The sequence below is a fragment of the Mobula birostris genome, chromosome 17 (assembly GCF_030028105.1).
Source record: "Mobula birostris isolate sMobBir1 chromosome 17, sMobBir1.hap1, whole genome shotgun sequence".
NCBI lineage: Eukaryota > Metazoa > Chordata > Chondrichthyes > Myliobatiformes > Myliobatidae > Mobula > Mobula birostris.
The window spans coordinates 31,088,875-31,115,307 of NC_092386.1; the positions used below are offsets into that span (position 1 = coordinate 31,088,875).

Consider the following 26,433-nt stretch of genomic DNA (forward strand, 5'->3'; position numbering starts at 1 on the left):
TATGTGAGAATGCTGTTCTTGGACTACAGTTCAGCATTCAACACCATAGTTCCATCCAGGCTCGACAAGAAGCTCAGACACCTCGGCCTTGACCCTGCCTTGTGCAGCTGGATCCTGGATTTCCTGTCAGATCGCCAGCAGGTTGTAAGAGTAGGCTCCCTCACCTCCAACCCTCTGACCCTTCATACAGGAGAGCCTCAGGGCTGTGTACTGAGTCCCCTCCTTTACTCCCTGTATACCCATGAGTGTTGCCATCCACAGCTTCAATCTGCTAATTAAATTTACTGATGTCACTACATTGATTGGCCTCGTCTCAAACAATCATGAGATGGCCAACAGGGAAGAAGTCGTCTCTCTGACACAGTGGTGTCAAGAAAACAACCTCTCTCTCAATGTTGCAAAAGCAAAGGAGCTGGTTGTGGATTACAGGAGGAATGGAGATGGGCTAACCCCTATTGACATCAATGGATCTGGGGTTGAGAGGGTAAACAGCTGTAACTTCCTCGGCATCCACATCACCGAGGACCTCACATGGTCTGTACACAGCAGCTGTGTGGTGGAAAGGGCATAACATTGAGGAAGTTTGATATGGGCTGCCAGATCCTAAGAACTTTCTACAGGGGCACAATTAAGAGCATTATGACTGGCTGCATCACTGCCTGGTATGGGAACTGTACCTCCCTTAATCACAGATGCGGACAGCCCAGCGCATCTGTAGCTGTGAACTTCCCATGATTCAGGATGTTTACAAGGACAGGTGTGTAAAAAGGGCCCATAGGATCATTGGGGACCTACGCCATCCCATTCTGGCAAACTCGACCCAGAATATATCTTCATAACATTTGAACCAAGATTCAAATGTAGCTCTGAGATTGGCATCAAACTTGAAGTTGGTAATGGAAACAACTGATTTTACATGAATTTTATTCAGTGTTTGACATCATCAATAGACTCACTGATAACCTACTGGTCAGGGTTTCGATTGACTTCAGTTGGGCTGCCTCAAATTGAGCTTGCTGCTGTTGTATGATTGCATGCAAGTCGTCTGAAATTGCATGTTGGTATAATAAAACAACTCATTGCCAATTGTTGTGTTCACTTGCTTATAACTACTGATGAGACCCTGATCCTTGAGAGATGCCAAAACTAGAACATGGAATAAACCCTAAATCAGTAAACCACTCAACTGAAAATCAACAGAGCACAACTATTTAAAGGTCACAAAGGACATTTTTCTAAAACAATGACCAATCAGAGAAGGTCAGCTGGGGGTTGGTTTACAGCTGACCAATAGGCATTGATTGTTTTCGGCTCACCATAATAGTCTACTGTCCACTCCTATTAAATTTCTTCTTCAGCCCTTTACCTCTTCCCCTGCACACTCCCAGCTTCTTACTTCGTTCTCCAACGCACCCACCTTTCCTCTCATCCTGATTTCACCTATCACCTGCCAGCTTGTAATACTTCACCCCCCCACTCCCACCCCCACCTTCTGTCCCCTTCCTTTCCAGTCCTGATGAAGAGTCTTGGCCTGAAATGCCAAATGTTTAGTCTCCTCTACAAATGCTGCCTGATTTGCTAAGTTCTTCCAGCATTTCGTATGTGTCCCTGGAGATTTCCTACATCTGCAGAACCTCTTGTGTTTGTGAATCTTGATATATGCTTTTATTTACACAGCGTTAAACAAATGTGAACTTGTTTCTCATTCGAAGAAAGCGTGCACACACCTATCTACCTTTACTAATCATTCCTGTAATCACCAGAAAAGGATGTGCTCTGGTATTAGCCATTGCAATTTGGTAAAAAGGCAGTGGTTGTCCACTCTATCGAGATAATTTTATACACCTTTACCAAGTCGCCTCTCATTTTCCTTCACTCCAAAGCTTAAATGACATGGCATGGACTAGTTGAGCCGAAGGGCCTATATCTGTGTTGTACTTCTCTATGACTAAATAAGCCCAAGCTCATTTATTCTTTCCACATAAGGCAAGTTCTTTGTCTAGACAACACCCGTGCACCCTCTCTAAGGCCTCCATATGCTTTTTATAATGAGGTGACCACAACTGAACACAATACTTCAACAAAAATAAGATGGCCTACACAGAGGAGGTGGAGGAGCTCAAGATCTGGTGCCAGGCAAATAACCTCTCCCTCAATATTAACACTATGAAGGAGATGGTTATTGACATCAGGAGAACTCACACCCCTCTTTACATCATAGTGACAGTTTCAAACTTGTGGGAACGCATATCTCTCACAACCTTGCATGGTCCTAGAACACATCCTACATATCAGGAAACCTCACCATTGCATCTTCCTTCTACGGAGGCTGGAGAAAGCTGGACTGTGCACGTCAATACTTATGCCATTCTACAGATGTACAGTAGAGAGCATCCTAACATACTGCATCACTGCATGGTACTGAAACTGCAATGTGGGGACCAGGAAAGCTCTACATGGGTAGTCAAAACTGCCCACAGCATCACCAGCACCAGCCTACCCACCACCAAGGATACATGTATGGAAGGGTGCTGGAAAAAGGCTAGTAATATCATGAAGGATCTCACCCAACCTGTTCATGGACTGTTAGTTCATGGATGCTACACAGCATCCTCTCTAGGACCTCCAGACCCAAAAGCAGTTACTTTATGTAAGCAGTAAGGTTGGTCAACACCTCCACCCAATAAACCATCCCTCCACACCCCCTACCCATTATATGATCATTTCCTGTCAGTCACCTTTTGTGCCTAGCATCACCTTATGGGCATACAGTCATTCTATGAATACGAGGGGTCATTGATAAGTTCGTGGCCTAAGGTAGAAGGAGTCAATTTTCAAAAGCCTAGCCATTTATTTTTCCTACAATTACACACTTAGTCCAGCGGCCATGGAGCATACGGATCCCTTCTTTGTAGAAGTTGGTGTCTTGGACCTCCAGAAAGTGGTCCACAGCAGGGGTGATTGATAAGTTCGTGGCCTAAAGTAGAAAGACATGAGAAGAAATTTCAAACTTTCTGCATTTTCACTCAGAGTTGAACTGCACGTGCATGTAACGAGAGCTGTATAACCCATCTCCTTCTACCTTAGGCCATGAACTTATCAATCACCCCTGCTGTGGACCACCAGGAGGTCCAAGACGCTCTCGTTACATGCACGTGCAGTTCAACTCTTTGAGTGATAATGCAGAAAGCTTGAAGTTAATAACTCATCTTCTTCTACCTTAGGCCACAAACTTATCAATCACCCCTGCTGTGGACCACTTCTACAAAAAAGGGATCCGTATGCTCCACGACCGCTGGACTAAGTATGTACATGTAGGAGGGGACTATGTTAAAAAATAAATGTGCTAGGATTTCTAAAATTGACGCCTTCTACCTTAGGCCACGAACTTATCAATCATCCCTTGTAAGCTATCCTATTTAATTATAGCTATTGTGTTTTTTTTAAATTATAGTGTTCTTTATCTTTTGTGCTGCATCGGATCCGGACAGTACAATGGATTAGTTGTGTTCCTTTGCACCAGTAAACTGGAAATGGCATTAAGCATTCTTAAAGAGTGTTCTAAGCAGAGTTTTATAGAGTTGCAACATAACCTTCTTGTTCTTGAACTCAGTACCCTGACTAATGAAGGCCAACACACCATACCTTCTTAACCACACCTTATTAACTTGTGCAATAATTTTAAGGGGTCAATGGACTTGGACCCCAATATCCCTCTGCTCCTCCACTCTGTTGAGAACCTGCCATTACACGGTCTGCCTTCAAGTTCAACCGTCCAAAGTATATCCTTCACACTTCCAGATTGAACTCCATCTGCCATCTCTCAGCCCAGCTCTGCATCCTGTTTATGTTCTGCATAAACTACAGCAATCTTCTACACTATGCACAACACCACCATCTTTGTGTCACCTGCAACCTACCCTTCCAATTTCTTGTCCAAGTCATTTATAAAAATAACAAACAGCAGGGGACTCAGAACAGATCCCTACTGAACATCACTGGTCACTGACCTCCAAGCCAAATATGCTCTGTCTACTATCATCCTTTGCCTGCTGTGGGCTAGCCAGTTCAGAATCCACACTGCCAGGTTTTCATGGGTTACATGTCTCATGACTTTCTGGATGAGCCTTCCATGGGGAACCTTGCCAAACATTTTACTAAAATCTGTGTACAATCCTAATCCTACTTGCCAAAGCCTTCTTGTGTTCCCTTCTAGCCCTTACTAGCTCTAATTGTTTTTCCTGAATATTTTTGTTAGACTAATTAATATAGTTTGAAGCTGAAATGTGACATACATATTGTTTATTACTTTGAAAGTGTCTTTAGTGCTGTTGTTGGTGTGGAAACATGCTTGGAGACATTCAAACATTAAGGTCTGGTCATAATAGGAACAGATTTGCAAGTATGAGTTAACAATCAGTAGGTCAGATTGTACTGACAACTAACCAGCAGTTCTGTAGAGAACTGAAATTCAGATGTTGGACTGGCCCTAGGAGAGATGCTGGTGGCTCCTTGTACTGATATGAAGTAGTGGATCTGGCCCCTCAGGTTAATGCTAATCATGCTTTTAGTATGTTCCCAGGGATGGCCAACCTTCATTAAAAGTTTACTTTTTAATTTAATTAATATGAATGTTCAATAGACAAAGCAAGGTGCTTAGTTTCTTTATTTTAATTTGCAGTTGATATGGTTGGAAAGGTGATGTTGGCAATGCATTTCTGATAAATTGGTTACAGCTGCTGTTTAAGTGGCTAGTACATGCAAAATGACAAAAGGTTGAAATGCTTTCTTTGATTTTATTTTGCTTTCAATGATGTGAAGTATGTCTTCCCGCAGATGGTTTATGTCTCTTATTTCAAACTGGACCCAAACATGCAAAATTCTGCTCAGGATATCCCCACAAAGCCTATAAACTTCTTCACTCCTACATCGCAGTAGAGAAGCATGTTGCATATGTACTCTATAATATTTCTCTAATTTGTTTCTTTCCAGTTTGGCAGTTCTGCAGCAAAAGCCCTTCCTGAGCTGTACAAAAGATCTGACTTGCAAAATGAAGATCGAATAGGTATTTGTTTTAAAATATGTTTTTATGTTTTTGCTATGTGCATGGAGTGGATTGGATTGGATTTGAAAATGATTTAAATTTTGCAAAGTATATTTCAGTATTCCTATTATGAAGGATAAAGAATTTACAACTCTGAACAAGGCAATTACCTATCTTGTTCAGTGTTTGTGAACACAGAAAACAACAAGATGAGAGGTTGGATTGGATAACACTGGTCTGCCAGCATAATCCAGACAAAGAGACAATCATAATTGGGGGTATTTATGACTTGAGATGCACTTAACTTTGATAACTAAGCAAATCTGTTGTGTTAGGGCTGCCTGCTATGTGGTGCTGGTATTTAATTTTGAGCTAATTCTTTGCTGGCATTAGCCTTGAAGGGGGAAATCATTGACAAGGGTTCTTGCAAACTGGCAGAAAGTTGAAATGCTTTTTCATGCAGTTTTCATGACTGTTGTGGAGCCAAAAGGGCAGTCCTCCCCCTAATCTCAGGCTCAGGTGAATGGTTAAATTTGGAAACAACCTCAATGTTATCAGATCGGGACAGTCAGTTCTTGGAAAAGAAATGAGGCTTCCAATATAAATTTAATGGATGGTTAAATGCCCTTGACATATCTGACTCTGCCTCTATCAATGTGGAGTACTGTGCACTTAATGCAGAGTATGTTTTTGTACACTTACTTGACACATTGGATTTGTGTGCTCCAATTTTCCATAACTTAATGGAATTATAATCTTCAAAGAAAACACCTAAGCTGTGGAATTTGAAATTTCATAAAATTTGTTGGTATTGCTATTTTTCTTTGTCTAACAACCAATCCAGACCCCACTCCACCTCCACCAATCCTATACACTACGCTATATATTCTTGTACCTTGATGAGAAAGACATTACTTCATTCAAGTTGCCATCCTTTCACTGTCACGTTCTTTTCTGAACTTCCCGTATCTCACTCACACTATTTCTCCCTATTCCCTCTCAAGTTAGCATTCCTCTCCTCTACCGTATTAAATTCCATCCACTCCTGTTGTATTTCCTCTCACCCCATAATCAACTGATTCAACTGGCTGAGTCCTGAAAGATGCAACTGCTGAATTGGTTCTACGGTAGAAACCACCTGATATTTGACCCTCTCCTCCCAGACTATCTTTTGGCAAATGCACTTATCCCTAGCAACACAGGCAGAAATGGCCACTGTACACTGCTACTGGTAGTGACAAAGTTCAGCTTACACATTGAGGGTACCTTCCATCAAGTTGCTTGGTAGTACAGTTGTGCTAAGTAGGACACACTCAGAACAGATTTGGTAGTTCAAAACCGAGTGTCTATAAAGGCACTGTGTGTCACACCAGCACCGTCAGTATTCACGTATCCTGATGTTTCCTATACTCAGCCATCACTGTTGAGCTAGCTAATCAATACTGGTTAAATGAGGAGTGCAGAGTCACAAACTGGGAGCAGCTCCGAGCATACTTAAACTGCAGTGCCAACCCAGTCTGAACAATATAAAGCTAAGCTTTCTCTTGGCCGAATGATTTCATATTTCTATGGTAGTGCCTCACCTAGTAGTGAGGCACCTTTCAGCTACATTGGACCCTTTCTAGTTCGTCTACCGATCAAACCGGTGCACTGATGATGTCATAGCCATGACACACCCAGTTGTTGTTCATCAACTTCAGCTCAGTGCTTAATACAGTCATTCCCCAGAAGCTGGTGGATGAGTTGTCCTCATTGGGACTCAACACCTCTCTCTGTAACTGGATCTTAGACTTCTTGACGGAAAGACCCTACTCAGTCTGAGTTGGCAGCAAGATCTCAAGCTGCATCACAGGCTGAGCACTGCTGTCCCCCAGAGCTGTGTGCTCAGCCTGATGCTGTTCAGGATTGCACTGCCAGATCCACCTCCAACCATATCATTAAGTTTGCTGATGATACAACAGCAGTTGGCCTCATCAGCAGCAATGAGTTGGCATACAGTTAGGAGGTAGAGAGGCTTGTCAAATGGTGTGAGAACAACAACCTGAGTCTCAACATGGACAAGACAAAAGAGATGAGAGAGGACTCCAGGAAGGTGCAGGTCAGCCACTCTCCATTTCACATCAATGGCTGTGCTGTAGAGAAAATGAAGACCACAGAATTTCTAGGTGTGTGCATAACAGATGATCTAACCTGATCCCCCAACACCTCGTCATTTGTCAAAAAAAAAGTCTAGTGTAAACTGCGTCTACACTTTCTGAGGAGATTGAGGCGTGCAAAGCTTCCTGTCCCCATTTTAACAACTTGTACTGGAGCGCCATCAAGAGTGTCCTGTCTGGTTGCATTATTCTGTGGTATGGAAGCTGCAGGGCGTCAGACCTCAAGACACTACAGAGTAAAAATCGCTCAAAGGATCACCAGGGTCTCCCTTCCCCCTATTTTCCCAAAGCATTGTTGAGAACCCTCCCACCCATCCCACAATCTCTCTGACCCACTACCATCAAGGAGGAGGTACAGGAGCATCAATTCTAGGATTACCAGACCAGCTGTGAGACTAATGAATACCCTGCCACCACAGAGGTCTCCCCACTAGGACAGCAAGCTGCTTACTGTCTACCTGTGCTGCATGCTACATGCAATTTGAATTATATTTTATTAACTTATTTGTAGTAATAATTTCTTTTTATGTTTTGTGTGTGATATGTGTTTTGTGGGTGCACCGTATTGTTTTGTTTGATTGTATCTATGTGCAGTTAGATGACAATAAACTTGAACTTGAATGGTGATTAAGAATTAAATAGCTATCAAGAACTGATAGCTATCCCCAATACTCAATGGAGGCAGGTGAATATGCTAAAGGTGAGGCTGAACTGCTCATTGTTATATTCATCCAGAGATGCTGGTTGGATGATCCACCTTGAATTATGCCCACAACCATCAATTTGCTCCAGCCTTCCTATTATCTAGAAATGTCTAAATGTGTAAAATATAATAAAGGAATCAGACAACATACCAATTGCTGCCTTGAAGATCTTTGCTCTGCCTCAAGCCAAGTTGTTTCAGTATTGGAATAACATTGGCATCCACTCAATCTTGTTGGAGCTTGCCTGATGTAATGTATCATATTCCATGATCTTTTAGAAAAATCATTAAAACCCATATGAAGATATTTTTGGATTTGCGTGTTAAATGTACTCGTTTTCTCTTGATAAAATATAGTGTTCAGTTCCTCTATTTTAACTTAGGAAGAAGTATAGCTACTTTAATTCTTGTGTTTAAAGAAGTTTGTACAGTTACTCCACCTTCTGTCCAATTGAAAAGCTCTGATTTGATTTTATTGAAATAACAGTGCTCTTTTTCTGGAGTAATTTTCACACTGACAGCCTAATGTAAACTTAATCAGTTAAAAGAATAATCAAAGACCAGAATGTTCCTTGTTGATCTTTGATTATCCTTCACTTCATTAAAGATTAAAATGCCCCAGAAGTAAATTAAGTGGGTTTATTTTTATTTTTAAACACACGGGCTGCTTGTATGACAGAATTGGGCTGCTTGTATGACAGAATTGGGCTACTTTATCTACCTTGAAGTTTAAAGATGGTAATCTGCCAGCTGCAAATACTCGGAGAACAAAGTAGAAATAATTGTGGAAAAAAAATACAGTACTTCTGTGCAGATCCAACATACCGGCGATTTTTAAAAAAAATATATTTGAAAACTATGGGTAATTCATACAATATCTTTTGGATCTTGATGTGTATTTTGGCTATTCAGAAATATTGTAAATGTCAAGTTGATAACTTGGGCTTTTCCTTTAAATAACATCCCCTTCACATGATGCAGAGCCAAGATTAAATAGTCTTTAGGTGGAAAGGGAGATCATCTTATGGGCAATATATTTATTTCAGGACACAATAATATGGGAGTAAAGAATAATATATAATGTATCAATTTAAATGTCTCCCATGTTTTACATAATTGACCATTTTTCTGTGCCATAAAATATCACTCTTATTGGTAATTACAGGCCAATTTTTTCATTATTGACATGAGTTATTTTAGCTATTCTCCAATGAAAAAATGTTTTAAATATTTTCTTTCTGTGTTTGTGATATGGGAGAGTGAAGAGGAATAGTGGTTTTAAAGAGTCTGAAATTGGCAACCTTTGAAGATCTAGACTTGCCTTTGTAGGGGATTGTTTTCATAAATCTAGGACAGGATCTGTCTACATCAAGGTTTTTAATAATTTCTGTCAACATAAAACAGCTGGAGAACATCTGGCATCCATTCTTCAATATCACTTGGAAGGAATTTCACATGTAAATGACACCGACATAAAAGCACATCCCTGTGTATGCCAGTTTTTTTTACACTGCAGATCCTTAAAAAAACACAATGAAACCCTTGTGTAAAGTTATTAGTCTGTTTCTGAGCTGTATAATTTTAAGTGTTTTTTAAGCTGCAAGATATTTTTTCATGATTTTTAAAAATTAAGATACAGTAGTTTAAGGAAGTATCACCTATAACGTGAATCAGTTTCACTTGAAATGTTGATGCATGGCTGTATATTAATTACATTAATTAACTGATTTTAGATTTGGCTTTCATGTTGAGAACTGCTAAAACAAATGAGGCTAAATTGAAACAAAAATACTTTCATTGTTCTTGTTTCTGCTGTAACAATGACATTCATAGTCTCTTCAGTAATCCTTTCATAAATTTGGTGACGTGTTCTTTCCACCCCTCATTTATGTATACATTAGTTTTGTGTTGCAGTCGAGATTTAGTTTATTTTTTAAAGGCTGATTGTTATGTATTTGCATAAGCTTAGCAAAAGTTCAAGTCTTGCCTAGCTGCCCCATTAACTTTGCAAACTGTTTCAAGTTTTATGAATAGTTCAGCCACGATCATGTTAAATGATGCAGCAGGTTTTAAGGGCCTCATGGCTGACTCCTGCTCTTGCTTTCTTGTCTTTTTCTTAATTCTCATGAATGCAGGCCTAATTGGTGCAAGCTTATTCATACCTCAGTTCTGTCATTTCAGGAATCAGACTACTGAACCTTTCCTGCACTCTCTCCATAGAAAGAACATTGTTCCTCAGATAAGGGGCCAAAATGACTTACAATAGTCGTTGTGGTTTCACCAAAATGCCACATAATTGCAGGAAGATATTAAATTAAAGGCATCCGTTAGCCTTGCGAGACCATGGAACTGCGCCTGGAAAGTCTTCACTCTCCAGGGCACAGGCCTGGACAAGGTTGTACGGAAGACCAGCAGTTGCCCATGCTGCAAGTCTCCCCTCTCCACGACAGCAATGTTGTCCAAGGGAAGGGCATTAGGACCCATACGAGCAATGTGTGATTAAGTGCCTTGCTCAGGGACACACTACGTTGCCTCAGCTGGGGCTTGAACTCACGACCTTCAGGTCGCTAGTCCAATGCTTTAACCACTTGGCCACGTGCCCACACGTGCAGGAAGATATATTGCAAGTGTATCAACAGAAATAGCTGGAAATAATCAGCAGGTCAGGTAGCAACAGTTGAAAGGAAACCAAACTACATTTCAGTTGAGAAACCTTTATCAGAAATAGAAATTACTTTTATTACACAAGGTGGGAGAAAGATTGGACAAAGGAAATCTCCTAGAGGGTTGCTCTTATGTTAAGTCATGACCAGTTTGCTAATGGCAGCAGTTAGAAGTGACAATATAGATATGTAATGTAAAATGTTATGAAATAAAGTCATGCTGTACAAATAGGAAAAAGAAAAACTGAGCCAAAATTTACAAAATTTTCTCTCTCTCAAGTCCTCCAGATGTTGTCTGACCTGCTGAGTGTTTACTGAATTTTTTGTTTTTATTCCTACTCCTGTCCGCAAATATTCCCACAGTGAAAGCCATAAAACCATTTGCCTTTTCCATCATTTGCAGCATTTGGATAATGTTTACAGATAGTGGTACACAAGCACAAGCAGGCCTCTTTGTAATTCTCCTTTTCTTAATGTTAATCATTATCTGCCCTTCTATTATTGCCACTAATGTGGATAATCCCTTATTTATTCACATTATACTCTATCTTCCCTGCATTTGCCAATTTCATCAACCGATCCAGATCTCTGCAACCTCCTCAGAGCTCCCACTCCCACCCAGTTTGGTGTCACTGGCAAAGTTGGAGATATCACATTGAATTCCCTCATCTAAATTATTAATGTATCGTGAATAGCTGGGATCCCAGCACCGATCTCTGTAGCACCCTTTCTGTCACTGGCTACCTGCTGCATAGAATAAAACCTGACTATCCCTGTATTTGTTTCATGTTAGCCCACCAGAGTGAGGGTATTAATTTTTTGTGTGAAAATGGGTTGATTCAAAGAACAGTTTCTGAACCATTTCATTTACCAATGATCTTGATCTACTATTCAGTTTCTAGTTCCAATTGGCCTTCTGGAAGTACAACGTCAGCTAGTAGTGGAATAAAACCTAAAGGTACTGCAGATGTGTACAGTAAATTCAGACCTGTGAAACGAGTTTCACCGCTCAAGCATCAACCGGAGAAACCTGAAAGTGACAAGCAAACTGAGGAACATGAACTCAAGAGTGATTACAAAAAACAAGAGGATGCTGAAAATCCAAATCTCTTCAATACCTTTTGCCACAGCAATGGGCAGTGCTTTAGGATCAAAGATGCTCAGAGCAATACTTTGCTTGATGAACTTGAACACTATGATTTGGATATGGATGAAATTTTAGATGTGCCTTACATCAAGTTAAGCCACTTTCCTTCCCAGAAATGTAGTCCTTTCAAAAAGGCTGCCACGGAGGTTCACACAGGCGTGGGCATGAGAGATGATGGCAGCAGGATCTGCCCGGCAATGAAGGCTGAGCATCCTTCAAGCAACTCAACACAGTTCTGTATTTTGTCACCAGTAAATAGCTTAGAGTTGAGGAAAGCAAAAACAATTGCCATAAACCAACAAGGGCAAGCAACTGGAAATTTAGAGAGTTCTCATTCATTGAATAACTGTGAAGCTGAAGCCCAGAGTAAAAACTTGGTCAGCCGGGCTCCAAGTTTGTTTGTTGATCCACATGGACATAAAGTTGGCAGTGCATTACCAAACTCTCAAGCAAGGACATTGCCTTTGCAGTCCTCAAAAGGGAGCAAACTGGAAGAAGGAAACAGTAATAAAAATGGCATTACAATGGCAGGGTCTGGAGAGAAGAACGAGGAAGCAAAAAATGTTAAAAGTATTTTAAATATTGTCAGAGAAGGACAGATTTCACTTTTGGTAAGTGTACAATCTGGTGCCATTGTCAACCAAATCTTTTTAAAAATGGGCGAATGGCACAGAGAAAAATAGTCATGTATTTTAATTTAAATATGTCAAGCTGCTTTTATTTTGTGTGATTAAGGCAATTTACATATTTTAATTTATGAAATCTTGTGACATCCTAGGAACTTACAGCATTATTTTTGTAGAAAGCTGTTTTGTCCTGTAATTTGAAATGCTGAAGAAACCTGGATTGTTCATACTGCACTACTGACTGACTAATCTTACTTGAAGTAGCATTTTTTACTGTCAGTCCATGGAGTTTTTCCAGTTCATAAATTGATGCAGTTTTGGGATTATTTTAATTCTTAAAGATATTTATTTTAATGTGCCTTATCAATTACAGTTAGCCCGGTTCTTAATCTGTCACTGTCTCTCTTTATAGAAAATGCTGCACACCCAAGATGTAAGCATGGCCCATAAATAGTGCATGTGTTGTATACTAGGTTGTATGCAAAGGAAATAGGAGCATTGTTGTGGCATTAACTGGTATAATTTACAAAAATAATCTGAATGATGCAGAAACAGTGTTTGAGAAGCGGTCTGTTAACGCCAAAGAAAAATTGAGAAACTGATGCATTTAGAACAGCCAAAGGAAAGGGCTCAGGCAAAGTACAAGAAGTATTTTTTCCTTCTTTAAAGATGCAGTATCAAGTAATTTAAAGCAGTTTAATCTTTTTTACATGTTATATATTTAAAAGTGCAGATTAATAGATATACTTTCATATTTTATCCCATCAAAGTTTTCAGCGTTCAGGCTGCTTGATGTGAATAAAGTAAATCATAATACAAGATGCTGTGAGTGTAGATAAATAATGTTGGAGTCTCAATAAGAACATTCCTTGATCAAGATTGCTATTGACGCACTATATATTGTTCACAGGAGAAAGCTGCTCCAATCACTTTGCAAACCATTAGACTTTATACTTACAGGTCAATCAACAATTCACATTGACAATCTTTTCTAAGAAGATTTGTTACCTCCTTGAGGTTAAATCTGTGATCTTTGACTTTTACAGATTGATGCAGAATAATTTCGTAGAATATAGAACAGTACAGTACAAGCCTTTTGACCCAGTGTGGTGCGCCAAAGTTTTAGTTTACTCCATGATCAATCTAATGCTTCCCTCCCACACAACCCTCTATTTTTCTTTCATCTATGTACCTATCTCAGAGTCATTTACGTGTCCGTAATATATCTGCCTCTGTCAACGTGTTCCATTCACTTACCACTCTGTGTGTAAAAATAAAACCTACCTCTGACATCCCCTCCCACCCCCACTTACATTGCCCTCCAATAGTCTTATAAGTATGTTGTCTCATATTAGCCAATACTACCATGGGAAAAAAGGAGCTGGCTGTCCATTTTTATCATCTTTTATCATCCTTTACACCTCTTTTGAGTTGCTTCTCATCCACTCTTAAAAAGAAAAACCCTAGCTTGCTCAACTGCCACAAAAGACCATAAGACATAGGAGCAGAATTAGGCAATTCAGCCTATCGAGTCTGTTCCGCCGTTCCATCAATTGCTTTCTCCTACCTTCTCCCTGTTCCGCTATTCCATCAACTGCATTCTCCTACCTTCTCTTGATACTGTTACTAACCAAGAACCTGTCAACCTCCACGTTAATCTCTAATCCAGGCAGCATTCTGGTAAACCTCCTCTGCACCCTCTTTAAAGCTTCCTCATCTTTCTGATAATGAGGCAACCTGAACTGAACACAATACTCCAGGTGTGGTTTAACCAGAGCCTTACAGAGTTGCAGTATTCCTCACAGCTCTTGAACTCATTCCCGCAACTAATCAAGGCCAACACATCGTGCACCTTTTTAACTTCTCTATCAATTTGCCCAGCAGCTTTGAGGGATCTATGGACTTGGACCCCAAGATCCCTCTGTTCCTCCGCACTGCTAAGATTCCTGCCATTAACCTAGTACTCTGCCTGCTTAGTCCTGACAAAGGGTCTTGGCCCGAAACGTCGACTGTATCTCTTCCTAGAGCTGCTGCCTGGCCTGCTGCGTTCACCAGCAACTTTTATGTGTACTCTGCCTTAAAGTTTGATCTTCCAAATTTGAACTTGAAGGCATTGTGCAAGGTTAATGAACTCTCCAATTGAACTTTATCTGCAACTTCTCAGCCTAGCTCTGTATTCTGTCAAAGTCCTGTTGTAACCTTTGACAACCTTCTACACTCTCTGCACCACCACCATCCTTTATATCATCTGGCAACTTACCTACCCTTCCACTTCCTTATCCAAGTGTATATAAAATCCATAAAGATCCCTGAGGAACACCAGTAGACACAATTCTCCTGGCAGAATACACTCTATGTACTACCATTCTCTGCCTTCTCTGGGCTAGCCAATTCCAAGTCTACATAGCCAAGTTTTCATGGAGCTCACACCTCCTGACTTTCTGATGAGACTACCATAGAGAATGTTTTGCTTGTTGATGCCTTACTAAAATCTGTTTCCACCTCATCCAACACTCTATCTTCTTCAGTTTGTTTTGTCACTTCCTCAAAAGTCAATCAAAGTTGACCCGCACCTCACAAAGCCATGCTGACTATCACTGATCAGGTTATGCTTCTCTAAATGCTTGTAAATCCTGTCTCTAAGAATCCTCTCACTACTTTGCCCTCCACTGACATAAGACTCACTGGTTTATAATTCCCAGGATTATCCCTATGATTTTTCATAAACAAAGGAATAGCATTTGTCATTCTTTTGTTGCTAGTGAGGACACAAACACCATCACCAATAGTACAGCAATCTTTTCCCTCGCTTCCTGGAGACATCCTGTCTGGCCCCAGGGATTTATCTATCCTAATACTTTTCAAAAGTTCCAGCACATCCTCTTCTTAACCTCAACATGTTCCAGCACATTAGCCTGTTCAATGTTGACTTAACATTTGTCAGGGTCCCTCTCACTGGTGAATACTGAAGCAATGTGCTCACTAAGAACTTCCCCCTACTTACTCTGACCCCAGACAGATGTTTCCTCTTTTATATCTGATCAGTCCTATCCTCACTCCAGACAGCCCTCTGTTCCTCACATACGTGTAGAGTGTCTTGGGATTTTCCTTAATCCTACCCGCCTAGCATTCTCATGTCCCCTTCCAGCTCTCCTAAGTCAATTAAATTCTTTCCTAACTACCTTATAACTCTCTAGAGCTCCGTAACTCTCTAGAGCTCTGTCTGATCTTTACCTCCTAAACCTGAAGTATGCTTCTTTCTTCTGCTTGCCATCCATGATTCCTTCACACTCCATCCTTTCCCTGTCTCAGTGGGAGAAACCTGTCCAGAAGTCCATGCAAGTGGTCCTTAAACGACCTCCATATTTCTGTTGTACATTTCCCTGAGAACATCTGTTCCCAATTTACACTCCCACGTTCCTGTCTTAATAGCATCATAATTAGCCCTTCCCAAATTAAATACTTTACCATACTGTCTGCTGCTGTCCTTGTCCAAGGCTGTGCTAAAGGTCAGGGAGTTCTGGTCACTGTCTCCAAAATGCTCATCCACCAAGAGATCTGTCACCTGGCCAAGTTCATTGCCTAAAGCTAGAAACAGTATTGCCTTTCCTCTAGTTGGCTTGACCACATGTTTTGTCAGGAATCCTTCTGGGACACACCCATCAAATTCTGCCCTATCAAAAGCTCTTGGCCTAAGAAGGTACCAAATAATATTAGTGACGTTGAAGTCACCCAAGACAACTACCCTGCTATTTTTTTGCACTTTTCCTAAACCTGCCTATTAATCTGTTCTTCAGTGTCCCTGTTTCTGTGGGGTGGTTAGGTTGGGGGGGCCATAGAATACTCCCAGTAGAGTGATTGCTCTCTTCCTGTTTCTGATTTCTGTCCACGCTCACTCAGTGGACTGTCCCTCCATTATACCCTCTCTTTCTGCAGTTGTGATACTATTTCTGATTAGCAATGCCATTGCCTCACCTCTCTTACCTCCCTCCCAGAACTTTAGCAACGTCTGAAACCTGGAACATCCAGCAGCCCTTGTGCCCTTGTGACAGCCAAGACTCTGTTTTGGTTATAATGTTGTGGTACCTTAAACTGATCCATGCTCTAAGTTCATCACCTTTTTTTCCTGATACTTTTCACATTAAACATATTTCATCCCATCCAACTGACTGAATTTATGCCCCATTTACTGCCAATCCTTTCTCACAGTCTTCCCTTTACACCAACTGCTCCAGTACCTAATCTACCACTCTGGCTCCCATCCCTCTGTCATTCAAGTATAAACCCTCCCTGACAGGAAATTAGACACTCTTGAATTCAAGTGTACCCCATCTCTTTTGTCTAGGGCATATCTTTCCCAGAATAGAAGCCAATGAGCCACAAATCTGAAATCCTGTGCTCTACACCAATTCTTCAGCCATATGTTCATCTGTCATATCACCCTATGATATGGTGGGGGGGGGGGGCGGCAGGGGGCTTTGGAGCTCTGTTTTTATTGTCATTCATTCATTCTTTGGGGGGTTTTCTTCTGTTACAGGGATGTCTGCGGAGAGTAAGAATTTCAGGTTGTGTATTGTATACATTCTCTGATACTGAATGGAACTATTGAACGATCCTTATTGGCGCATGGCACACGCAGCTATCCAAAGATTGCTGCCCTTGAGGTCCTGCTTTATAGCTTCCTTCCTAACTTGCTGTTCTACATTCAATCTATAGGACCTCATCCCTTTTTCTAGCTATGTCATTGGCACCAATATATACCACAACTTTTGGCTGCTTACCCTACCTCTTCAGATTGATCTGAAATTACCCTGACCCTGATGGTACGGGAAGCATCGGGAGTACCATCGGGAGTATCTTTCATATCTATCTAACCTCCTGTCTGCTCCATTAACTATTAAATTCCCTATCACCACTGTTCTCCTCTTGCCTCTTCTTTGAACCACAGAGTCAGGCTCAGTGCTAAGAGTGGTCACAATAGCTTTCGCCAGGTAGATCACCTCCCACCCCCAACAGTATCCAAAACAATATACCTGTTATTAAGGGGAATGGCTACAGGGATACTCCGCACCATCTGCCTATTCACTTGCCCTCTCCTGACAGTTACCCAGCTACCTGCCTCCTGCAACTTGGGTGTGACTGCCTCCCTGTAGCTTCTATCTACCAACCCCTCATTCTCCTGAATGAAATATAACTCATCCATCTCTAGCTCTAGTTCCCTAACACGGTCTGTGAAGAGCTGCAGCCAGATGAACTTCCCGCGGGTGTAATCATCAGGGACACCGGAGTTCTCCCCGACTTCCCACAGTGTGCAAGAGGAGCACACCTCTCCCATGGGTTCCATTCTTGCTGCTCTATCTATGCAATAATGAAGAAAGAAATTGAAACTTACCAGAAATTCATCTTGGCCTCCACCTTTTCTCACCAAAACCTCAGTCCTCCTCTAACCATGTCTGCTCCCAATCAATTTGAAAACTGAACCGGAAGTCCCAGCAAGCATCACTTTTTAAGCAACACACATCAAAGTTGCTGGTGAACGCAGCAGGCCAGGCAGCATCTCTAGGAAGAGGTACAGTCGATGTTTCAGGCCGAGACCCTTCGTCAGGATCTGCAGTATTCCTGTTGATCACTTTTTAAGTCTCCTTTTCATTCCAGTTAATGGTTCTTGCTACGTGTAACTGAATAGAAAGTCCTGACAGATTCTATCTAAAAGCTCTTTTCAAATAGTAGTTAAATCTTTCTAATGAAATCAGACCAAAATGCAACTTCTGAACATGAAATCTGATAAAATTAATGAAGGGCAACACAAAGATGTGAAATGGAACGATGATGTACAAGTTTAAAAAGAACAAAATAACTTCACATCTTTGTAACTTCTTGTCTTTTCTCTGTTGCCCATATAACTATTAGCCACACTTAACTGTTGACAATCTGGAGAAGATTCATGATGAAAATGGGAATAATCTACTGCACATTGCAGCCTCGCAAGGACACCTTGAAAGTTTGCAGCATCTGACTACTTTAATGGCAGAGGAATGCTTGACAGAACGTAATAATGAGAAATTAACACCATCTTCGTTAGCTGTGAAGGTATGTCATGTGAATAAATCTGAAAATGCTGAAATACTTGGGCAACTTTCTGAAGAAGTCAGTGTTTCTGACCCATGACCTTTCATCAGTCAAATGCATTTCAGACTTTCACCAGCTGCATTTCATGGCTTTTCATTCACTGATAAAGAACAAGCTGATGAGTTTGATGAGAAAATGATGGAATTTGAAACTGACAATGCTCTACCAAAAAAAATCCTTTTTTCAGTAGATTGGAGATCTTCTCTGGAGATCTGAGTTCATATCCTACTAGGGCAGGTGAAACATTGAAATTTCAATACATTCTAAGTATTAAAAAGCTGGTATCTGTTATGGTAGCTGTAAAATTTCAGAATTGATCTAATAATCTGAGGGAAGAAATTTCACCATTGCTATGTTGCCTATTAATGAGTTCAAACACTTACTTTGTGATTTACTCTTAACTGCCCTGTTGAATTTATGTAACGAGATAATCAGCTGTGCCAAAGTTCTATTAAAATAATGCTGAAATTGTTTCCCTGATATTGGTCAAGCATCAATTTTGGGGGAAAATGAAAAGCATTTGAAATCAGTTCCATTTTTCTCTTCTGCCACTCTAACAACCTGAGATGCTATGAAAAAAAGATGGGAGAGAGAGGAGCCAAACAACAATAAATGTAGTCAGACAGAGTGAGTTGCACCTTTCAGCCAATAATCCAGGCTTCTTTACTACTTTTGGGTATGTCCCATCTCAAAACTAGGATAAACTCAACAGGACAAACTACACACATGTAATAATTTATTTGATACAAAGTATTGTAAAAGATTATGTATGACAATAACCTGTTCAGAAACAATTTTCCTTGTTAAAATTAGCATGGTGTGAATTCTTATTTATGAGAAGCTTTTTTTAAATTCTACTTTTATTTTGAGTTTAATTATCAGTGGATTTTAATTTTCAAAGTTTAAAGCAAATTTATTATCAAAGTACATACTTTATATGTCACCATGTACAACCCTGAGATTTGTTTTCTTGTGGCATACTCAATAAATCCAAGGGCCATAATGGAATCAATGAAAGACTGCAGCCAACAGGGCAGACCAACAATCAATGTGTAAATACAAAGGAAAAAATAGTATTAATAATAAATAAATAAGCAATAAATATCAAGAACATGAGATGAGTCCATGAAAGTTAGTCCATAGGTTGTGGTAACAGTTCAGTGATGGGGCGAGTGAAGTTATCCCCTCTGTTTCAAGAGCCCAATGATTGAGGGGTAATAACTGTTCCTAAATCTGGTGGTATGAGTCCTGAGGCTTCTATACCTTCTTTCTAGTGGCAACAATGAGAAGAGAGTATGATCTGGGTGGTGGGGGTCCCTGATGATGGATGCTGCTTTCATGTGACAGCATGCCATGTAGATGTGCTTAACGGAGGGGAGGGCTTTACCCATGATGGACAGGGCCATATCCACTACTTTTTGTAGGATTTTCCATTCCAGGACAATGGTTGCAGTCTGCTACGAAAACACCAGTTATCATTTATTGTTTCTCGTTATGTTATCATGTGATTATAACAACACAGAAAGAGGCCATTTGGCTCATCCAAGTCCATGCCAGCTTCTTATTCCCCAGTATCCCTGCAGATATTTCCCTCATGGATTGGCTATCAACTCTAGAAATTCTAGATTCTTTTTGCCATATAGCACATTAAGAGACAATGAACCTTACCAGCTTGCCACTCAGATGTGGGATATCCTGAGGAAACTCATAGTCACAGAGAAAATTATAAGTTTAGCACATCACCTGCAGTACATTCCTGGAACCAACCACCCTTTCAATGGGGAACAAAAAATTCCTCCTCAGATCCCCTCCAAACATTATACCTGTCATCATGAGCCACTAGTTTCTACTGTCTATCATAAACACAGGAGATTCCGCAGAAGCTGGAGATCCAGAGCAATACACAGGGAATGCTGGAGGAACTCGGCAGGTGAGGTGACAATAAGTCAACATTTCAAGCAGAGACCCTCAACCAGCACTCAACAGTCAACGTTTCAGGCTGACATCCTTCATCAGGATCAATCCGAAACGTTGTTTATTCATTTCCATGGATGCTATCTGACCTGCTGAGTTCCTCCAGCATTGTGTGTGTGTGTGTGTGTTACTGTCAATCATATCTATTCTGCTCATAATACTCTATACCCTTACCCCATTCCTACTCAGCCTTATCGGTCCAAGGAAAACAAATCCAGCCTATCTGTTCGCTCACCATCCCTGTCAACAGGCTGATGAACCTTCTTTGCACACTCTCCAGTACAATTTCATCCTTGCTAATTAAGTTAATAGATTATTCTCATTTATCCCTCATTTAATATAAATAGCAACAAGAATTAGAAAGGGAAGTTGGTGAATAGGTCACTGCAATGGACCCATGGTGGATTCCAAACTTTAGATTGGTACTCCATAAACATCTTGGGCTTTCTATAGGTCTAGAACAGGTCCTAAAACCTGCTGTCATCAGAGCCTAGGCTTTGCACAACAAATAATAATGCTTCTTGTGAAATTCCAGATGAAGACCAGTATTGCCCTCTAAAGTGCCCTGTATTGCCAGAGCTGCACAAGTAAGGTTGGCACAAGGTGTCCCCACTTATTCATGTCCACACTTAGGAATGAAATTTCACATGTATGAATGAATGCTCCAGAAACTGAGAAAATACGGATTCTAGCCTTTTTTCATTTATGAATGTGCCCTTGAATTTTGCTTCTTGTACTTTTTCGCTTGAGTGATCCCTCTCAAGGCAAGACAAAACATTTTGGAGTGAATGCTCCAAGATATGCTATTATCATCAGCTATTTTTCATAATGGCTACACGTGACATAGTGACACAGTTAGTAGATGTACTGCTGCACTGTTTCAATAACCTGATCTTTGACGCAACAAGAGTTTGTACATTCGTCCTGTGAATCTGTGGACATCCTCCAGGTGCTCCACTTACCTTACTTCTTCCAAAGATATGCAGGTTAATTGTCCATGGTAAATTGCTCCTTGTGCGCAGGTGAGTGGTAGAATCTAGATGGAGTTAATGGTATGTGGGCAGAATAACTTGTAGGAAGTTGGATTGCCCTGTGTGCTGTCATGTACATGATTGGCTGAATGGCAGCCTCCTATGCTGTATGAAAATATGAAGTACTAAAAAACCAAGTGCAATTGATTTCATCTTCAGATTTCATACTTACTAAGGGAGTTTAGAGGTTTAGACCAGTCCAATCTTGAGGGAGCTCTGTCAGCTATTTATCATCTTTAAAGAATAGCGATGCTACCTGGCAGATGCCTCTACACCTGCTATGAACAAACTTGTTCTTGGGCTGTTGCCCCTATGTTTCATGTATTTACAGTTGCTCTTTTGTTTTTAAATTATTGGATACTATGAATGGAATGTGTTTCCTTTCAAGAGTTGATATTCTAAACTAATTAAATAGTTTTTGTAAACAACATTAGTGCCTACAAAGTTGACATCTGTTAGTATGAGTGAAGGAAATTAGATGTTCTTTAATTCTTCATTATAATTTACTAATACAGTAATATATTTGAGTTTCTCTAAAGCACCATCATAAGTCTAAAATAATTATGCTAAAGGACTTTTGAAATTGTACAGATAGTCTGGAACTGCCACATGTATGGCGTCCTGAAGAAAATATAAATTTACAAAACACTTCAAGGTATTTTGAACTCCAATCTTTTTGTTTGTATGCTTTTTAGGAAGGAAAGCTTGAATGCCTTCGCTGGCTGATGAGTGAGACTGAAGCCATTGCTGAACTGAGCCCTTCAGATGGGTACCCTGCCCTTATACATTACGCAGCATGCTATGGTCAGGTAGGCTCGGACTGGAAATTAAAACAAAATACTTATGCCTGTCATCTAAGCGCTGTTGTCTGTCTTGTAGGCTGGGCCGTGCATTATACTTCACATGAGCTAATACTCATCCCAATTTCCAATGCATGCAAATGGGGGCAAAATTGGATTCATTAATGTCTTTTTTTTTTGGGAAAATTAAGGGTTCTTAGAAGCTCAGAATGGTTTTTGTTCTGGCATCATTCATACTGTACACGTGAATATCAATTATGATGCCAGCTTGTAGCATTTTCCTATCCTTCTATTATGGAGCAAAGTGTGGCAACAAGATTCTTGATCAAACTCCATGGACTAACTGAGCAGTAGGTAGGCCCTCCTCTACTCAGTACTAGTTGCAGCAGTCATTGCTTGTCAGTTATTTCTTCTTTTGCTGATGCTGTAACTCAGTACATGTACTTATTAGCGTTGTTTTTGGAGGTCAATTGGGGTTAGGGTGCTAAATGTTGGATGATCTTTTCATGACTTCACTCTCTTGCCCAGAGCCAGTTGAATCAGAATCAGGTTTATAATCACTCACATATGTCATGAAAATGTGATGTTTTGTAGCTGCGCTGCAGTGCAGTGCAGTACATAAAAATGACCACAAAGTGTAGTAAACATAAGTAAATAGTGCTGAAGAGGAATAGCGTTCAAGTCCCGTTCAGAAAGCACATGGCAGAGGGGAAGAAGCTGTTTCTAAAATGTTGAGTGATGCCTCTAGACATAGATGTATTGAATAAGAATGTATCCTGACACACTCATTCTAGGATGTGGCATCTTTGGCAAGTCTGGTATTTATTGCACATGAGAAGGTGATAGTGAGAAATCTTGAATCTGGTGGGGGTACTTCACAGTAAGTATTCCAGAATTGTGACTCGGGAATGGTGAAAGATTGCTTTGGAGAAAATCTACATGTAGTGGCATTTCCTTTCTTGTTTTTAACAGTGGAGGCTATACATTTGTGAATTAATCATCTCAGTAATTTTCCCCAGTGAATTTTCCAAGTGGTACACATTACAGCCATGATGACTTAGTGGTGCTAATCTAGTGGGATATTTTTATCTTGGAAGTTGACAAGCTCTCTTTGTTGTTGCACCTGTACTATGAGTAGTAGGGTCCATTCCACCAGCCTCCTGATTTTTACCATATGGTGAAAAAGCACTGGGGGTAGCAGGGGGAATAACTTGCAACAAGATACTCTGCCTCTGACCTGTTCTCCTCCCTTAGCCACTTTATTATTCAGACTGTTGTGTTTTTGGTCAGTTGAGATCCCCAGGGTATGATGTCGGAGGGACTCTGCGATGGTAATGTCTTCGAATGGCCAAACTACATAGTTATATTTTTCTCTTATTGAAGATGGCTTTTGAGCAACTCTTTTGTAGCACAACATATCCCTATCTTAATACAGTCCAGGCTGTGCTGCATGCAATTGCAAATGGAATTGGGCATTGTGCATTTATCAGTGAGCATCCTTCCTTCTGACTTTTAAGAAGGAAGGAAGTTCATTCATCAAGCAACCAAAGTATCGTGATTACGTGTCCATCATTAAGCATGTTACCCCTGGTTAAGGTTTTTACTGCTATGCTGTAGGCATTTCATGAACAGTCTGCTCTGCTTTCAGCATGTTTGGATTTGAACTAAAGATAAGGGGCTATGTTGTTCAACTTTGGCTGACACAGCATTCCTATCAGGATGGTGAAATTGGGAGAAGGTTCTAGAGAATGTTGGGCAGAGAGATTTTTGTGATGGACACTGGTGTGGGTCGAGGTCTTTTTGGCGGCACTGGGAGAAGACAGGAGGGAAGATGGCTGAGGATACCATCCCTGTTGCACAAGGTGCTTTCTGCGGATGAATGACTTCAAGGAGAAGGACCAATACTGCCATGGGAGAGCCCGTTTGTTTGAGGTGGATTTTGAGCAACACTCAGAAGGTGGTGTGTACTTTCACGCAGACCGTGGGTCCAATGCGCGAGTTAAAGACAACTTCAAGTTGATCTCTAACTTGTGTGCACATTTGGACTGGGTTAACTGTAATGGGTCCTTTTTATGTTAATACTCTAAACTGAATTTAAGTCTAGCCATTGAGTATAAGCAATGGAAGTGTACAACTTACTGGAAACATTTGTAAATATTTAAGGACTTGATGTGGTATTTTGCGGATTGTCATTTTTTAAATTCTTGAAATAATTTTCCTAGGAAAAGGTTCTTCTGTGGCTTCTACAATATATGCAAGAACAAGGAATATCTTTGGATGAGGTTGATCAGTATGGAAACACTGCAGCTCATGTTGCAGCACAGCATGGTCATCTGAGTTGCCTTCAGGTAGGATTCATTGAATCATAAATACAGTTACGCTAGAGTTTGAGTAGGATACGTGGTTTTTTAATTAGGTCATAGTGAATTAGAATACATTTCTTTCACTTTTAGGTTAAGTTATACTGGATTAAACATGGAAATGTTCTCTTAGAGCCTACTGTAAGTGCCTAAGAGATACATTTTGGTCCTTTTAGGATAATGCCTTGTGGCATTTGAACTCTGAAGTAAAACATTATAATCAGGCCCAAGCAGGCAGACAGTTCCACAAGATAAATATGTTGTATTATTACCCATTTCCCAAATTGCATCATTTTGTTCACCCTTTATTTTTGAATACATCAACATAGATTGGTTTGCAGCCATCTACTAATTTGATTTTAAAGTTCTCGTCCTGATACATGACCAGCTTTGGCTTGGTTCCTACAAAACTCTAATCTCCCCTAGTCTATATATCTCTCCAAAAATTCCTTTTCTCTCTTGTGGACCCTTCCTTCTGCTTTTAGGCCTGAATGTCTGGAATCCCTTTGTTAAATTTTCCTAGTTCTTTACTTTTTAGGCCTACCTTGATGGCAATTTCTTGAACCAATGGATTTGGTCACCTACCTGCTGGAATGACATCTTCCACTCAGTAAAGTTCTGATTATGCTGCCCTGAAAGTGCCTTGGTAAATTTGGTAAATTAATGGTACCATAAAATATAAACGAGACAAAACTTACTTTCCTGTGATTCTAATATTTGGGAAAGATTTTCAGTTCCTATAAACTTCATATTCCTGTTGATAGACCCATTATGTATACTCTCTTTTCATTACTGTATTGCACAGGGAAGCATTCAGTCGGTGTTTATGTTAGAGTGTAGGAAATTTTACTTTGCAATTCTTCAGCATAGATGTGGTAAACCAAGGCACCTGTTACTTTGCTGCTCTACAATTTTATGTTCTGTTTCTCCATGCTGTACTTGATATTGGTTGCAAAAATTTGATTCCTGATTTTAACTTGGTCAGTTTGATCAAAGCAGAGCAGATGCAGCTTGGAGATGGTATCAGCTGAATTACTTTTTCATTAACAATGGCATACCTTGGATCAGGTGTGGAGATGGCTACCAAACAGTAAACTAAGGTTTTATGACGTTCATCTGATTCATATTGTAACTTTTGGCCTAAGTATCTTGTTATCACCAGATGCATAAATGAGGACACAACGGCTATAGGGACATGTCTATCTATACTTCATGACCATTTTATACCTGCTCGTTATTGCAATTACCTAATCAGCCAATCATGTGGCAGCAAGTCGATGCATAAAAGCCTGCAGACGTGGTCATGAGGTTCAGACCAAATATCAGAAAGGGGAAGAAATGTGATTAGATTAGATTAGATTCAACTTTATTGTCATTGTGCCGAGTACAGATACAAAGCCAATGAAATGCAGTTAGCATCTGACCAGAAATGCAAAGAATAGTGTTATTTACAAAATAACTGCGAATAAAAGTTAAGTGCTACAGCACACAAATATGAAAGTACTGAGACAGTACCACGTGGGTGCAATACTGCTTAGCGCTGTGATGTGAGGTTCAGCAGGCTCACAGCCTCAGGGAAGAAGATCTTCGTGTGCCTGCTGGTGCGGGAGCAGAGGCTCCTGTAGCGCCTACCGGATGGGAGGAGAGTAAAAAGTCCATGGTTAGGGTGAGATGCATCCTTGATAATGCTTTTTGCCCTGCCCAGGCAGCGTTTATGGTAGATGTTCTCAATGGTGGGCAATTGGGTGCTGATAATCCACTGAGCAGTTTTCGCTACATGCTGGAGTACTTTACAGTCCA

The 26,433-nt window shown here is 40.5% G+C and overlaps 1 protein-coding gene across 6 annotated transcripts in view; it reads left to right on the forward strand.

The window, feature by feature from the left end:
• sncaip (synuclein, alpha interacting protein) overlaps positions 1–26,433 on the forward strand; it is a 163,510-nt gene that overhangs the window by 59,492 nt on the left and 77,585 nt on the right. For all 6 annotated transcript variants that reach the window (XR_011889519.1, XR_011889521.1, XR_011889518.1 and 3 more), the window contains 5 exons: positions 4,993–5,065; positions 11,462–12,324; positions 18,250–18,429; positions 22,169–22,282; positions 24,496–24,621. Coding sequence is in view for 1 of the 6 variants with exons in the window: in XM_072281466.1 (XP_072137567.1) it covers positions 4,993–5,065; positions 11,462–12,324; positions 18,250–18,429; positions 22,169–22,282; positions 24,496–24,621 (1,356 nt within the window). In the remaining 5 variants the exon portion in view is untranslated. The remainder of the gene's footprint in view (positions 1–4,992; positions 5,066–11,461; positions 12,325–18,249; positions 18,430–22,168; positions 22,283–24,495; positions 24,622–26,433) is intronic.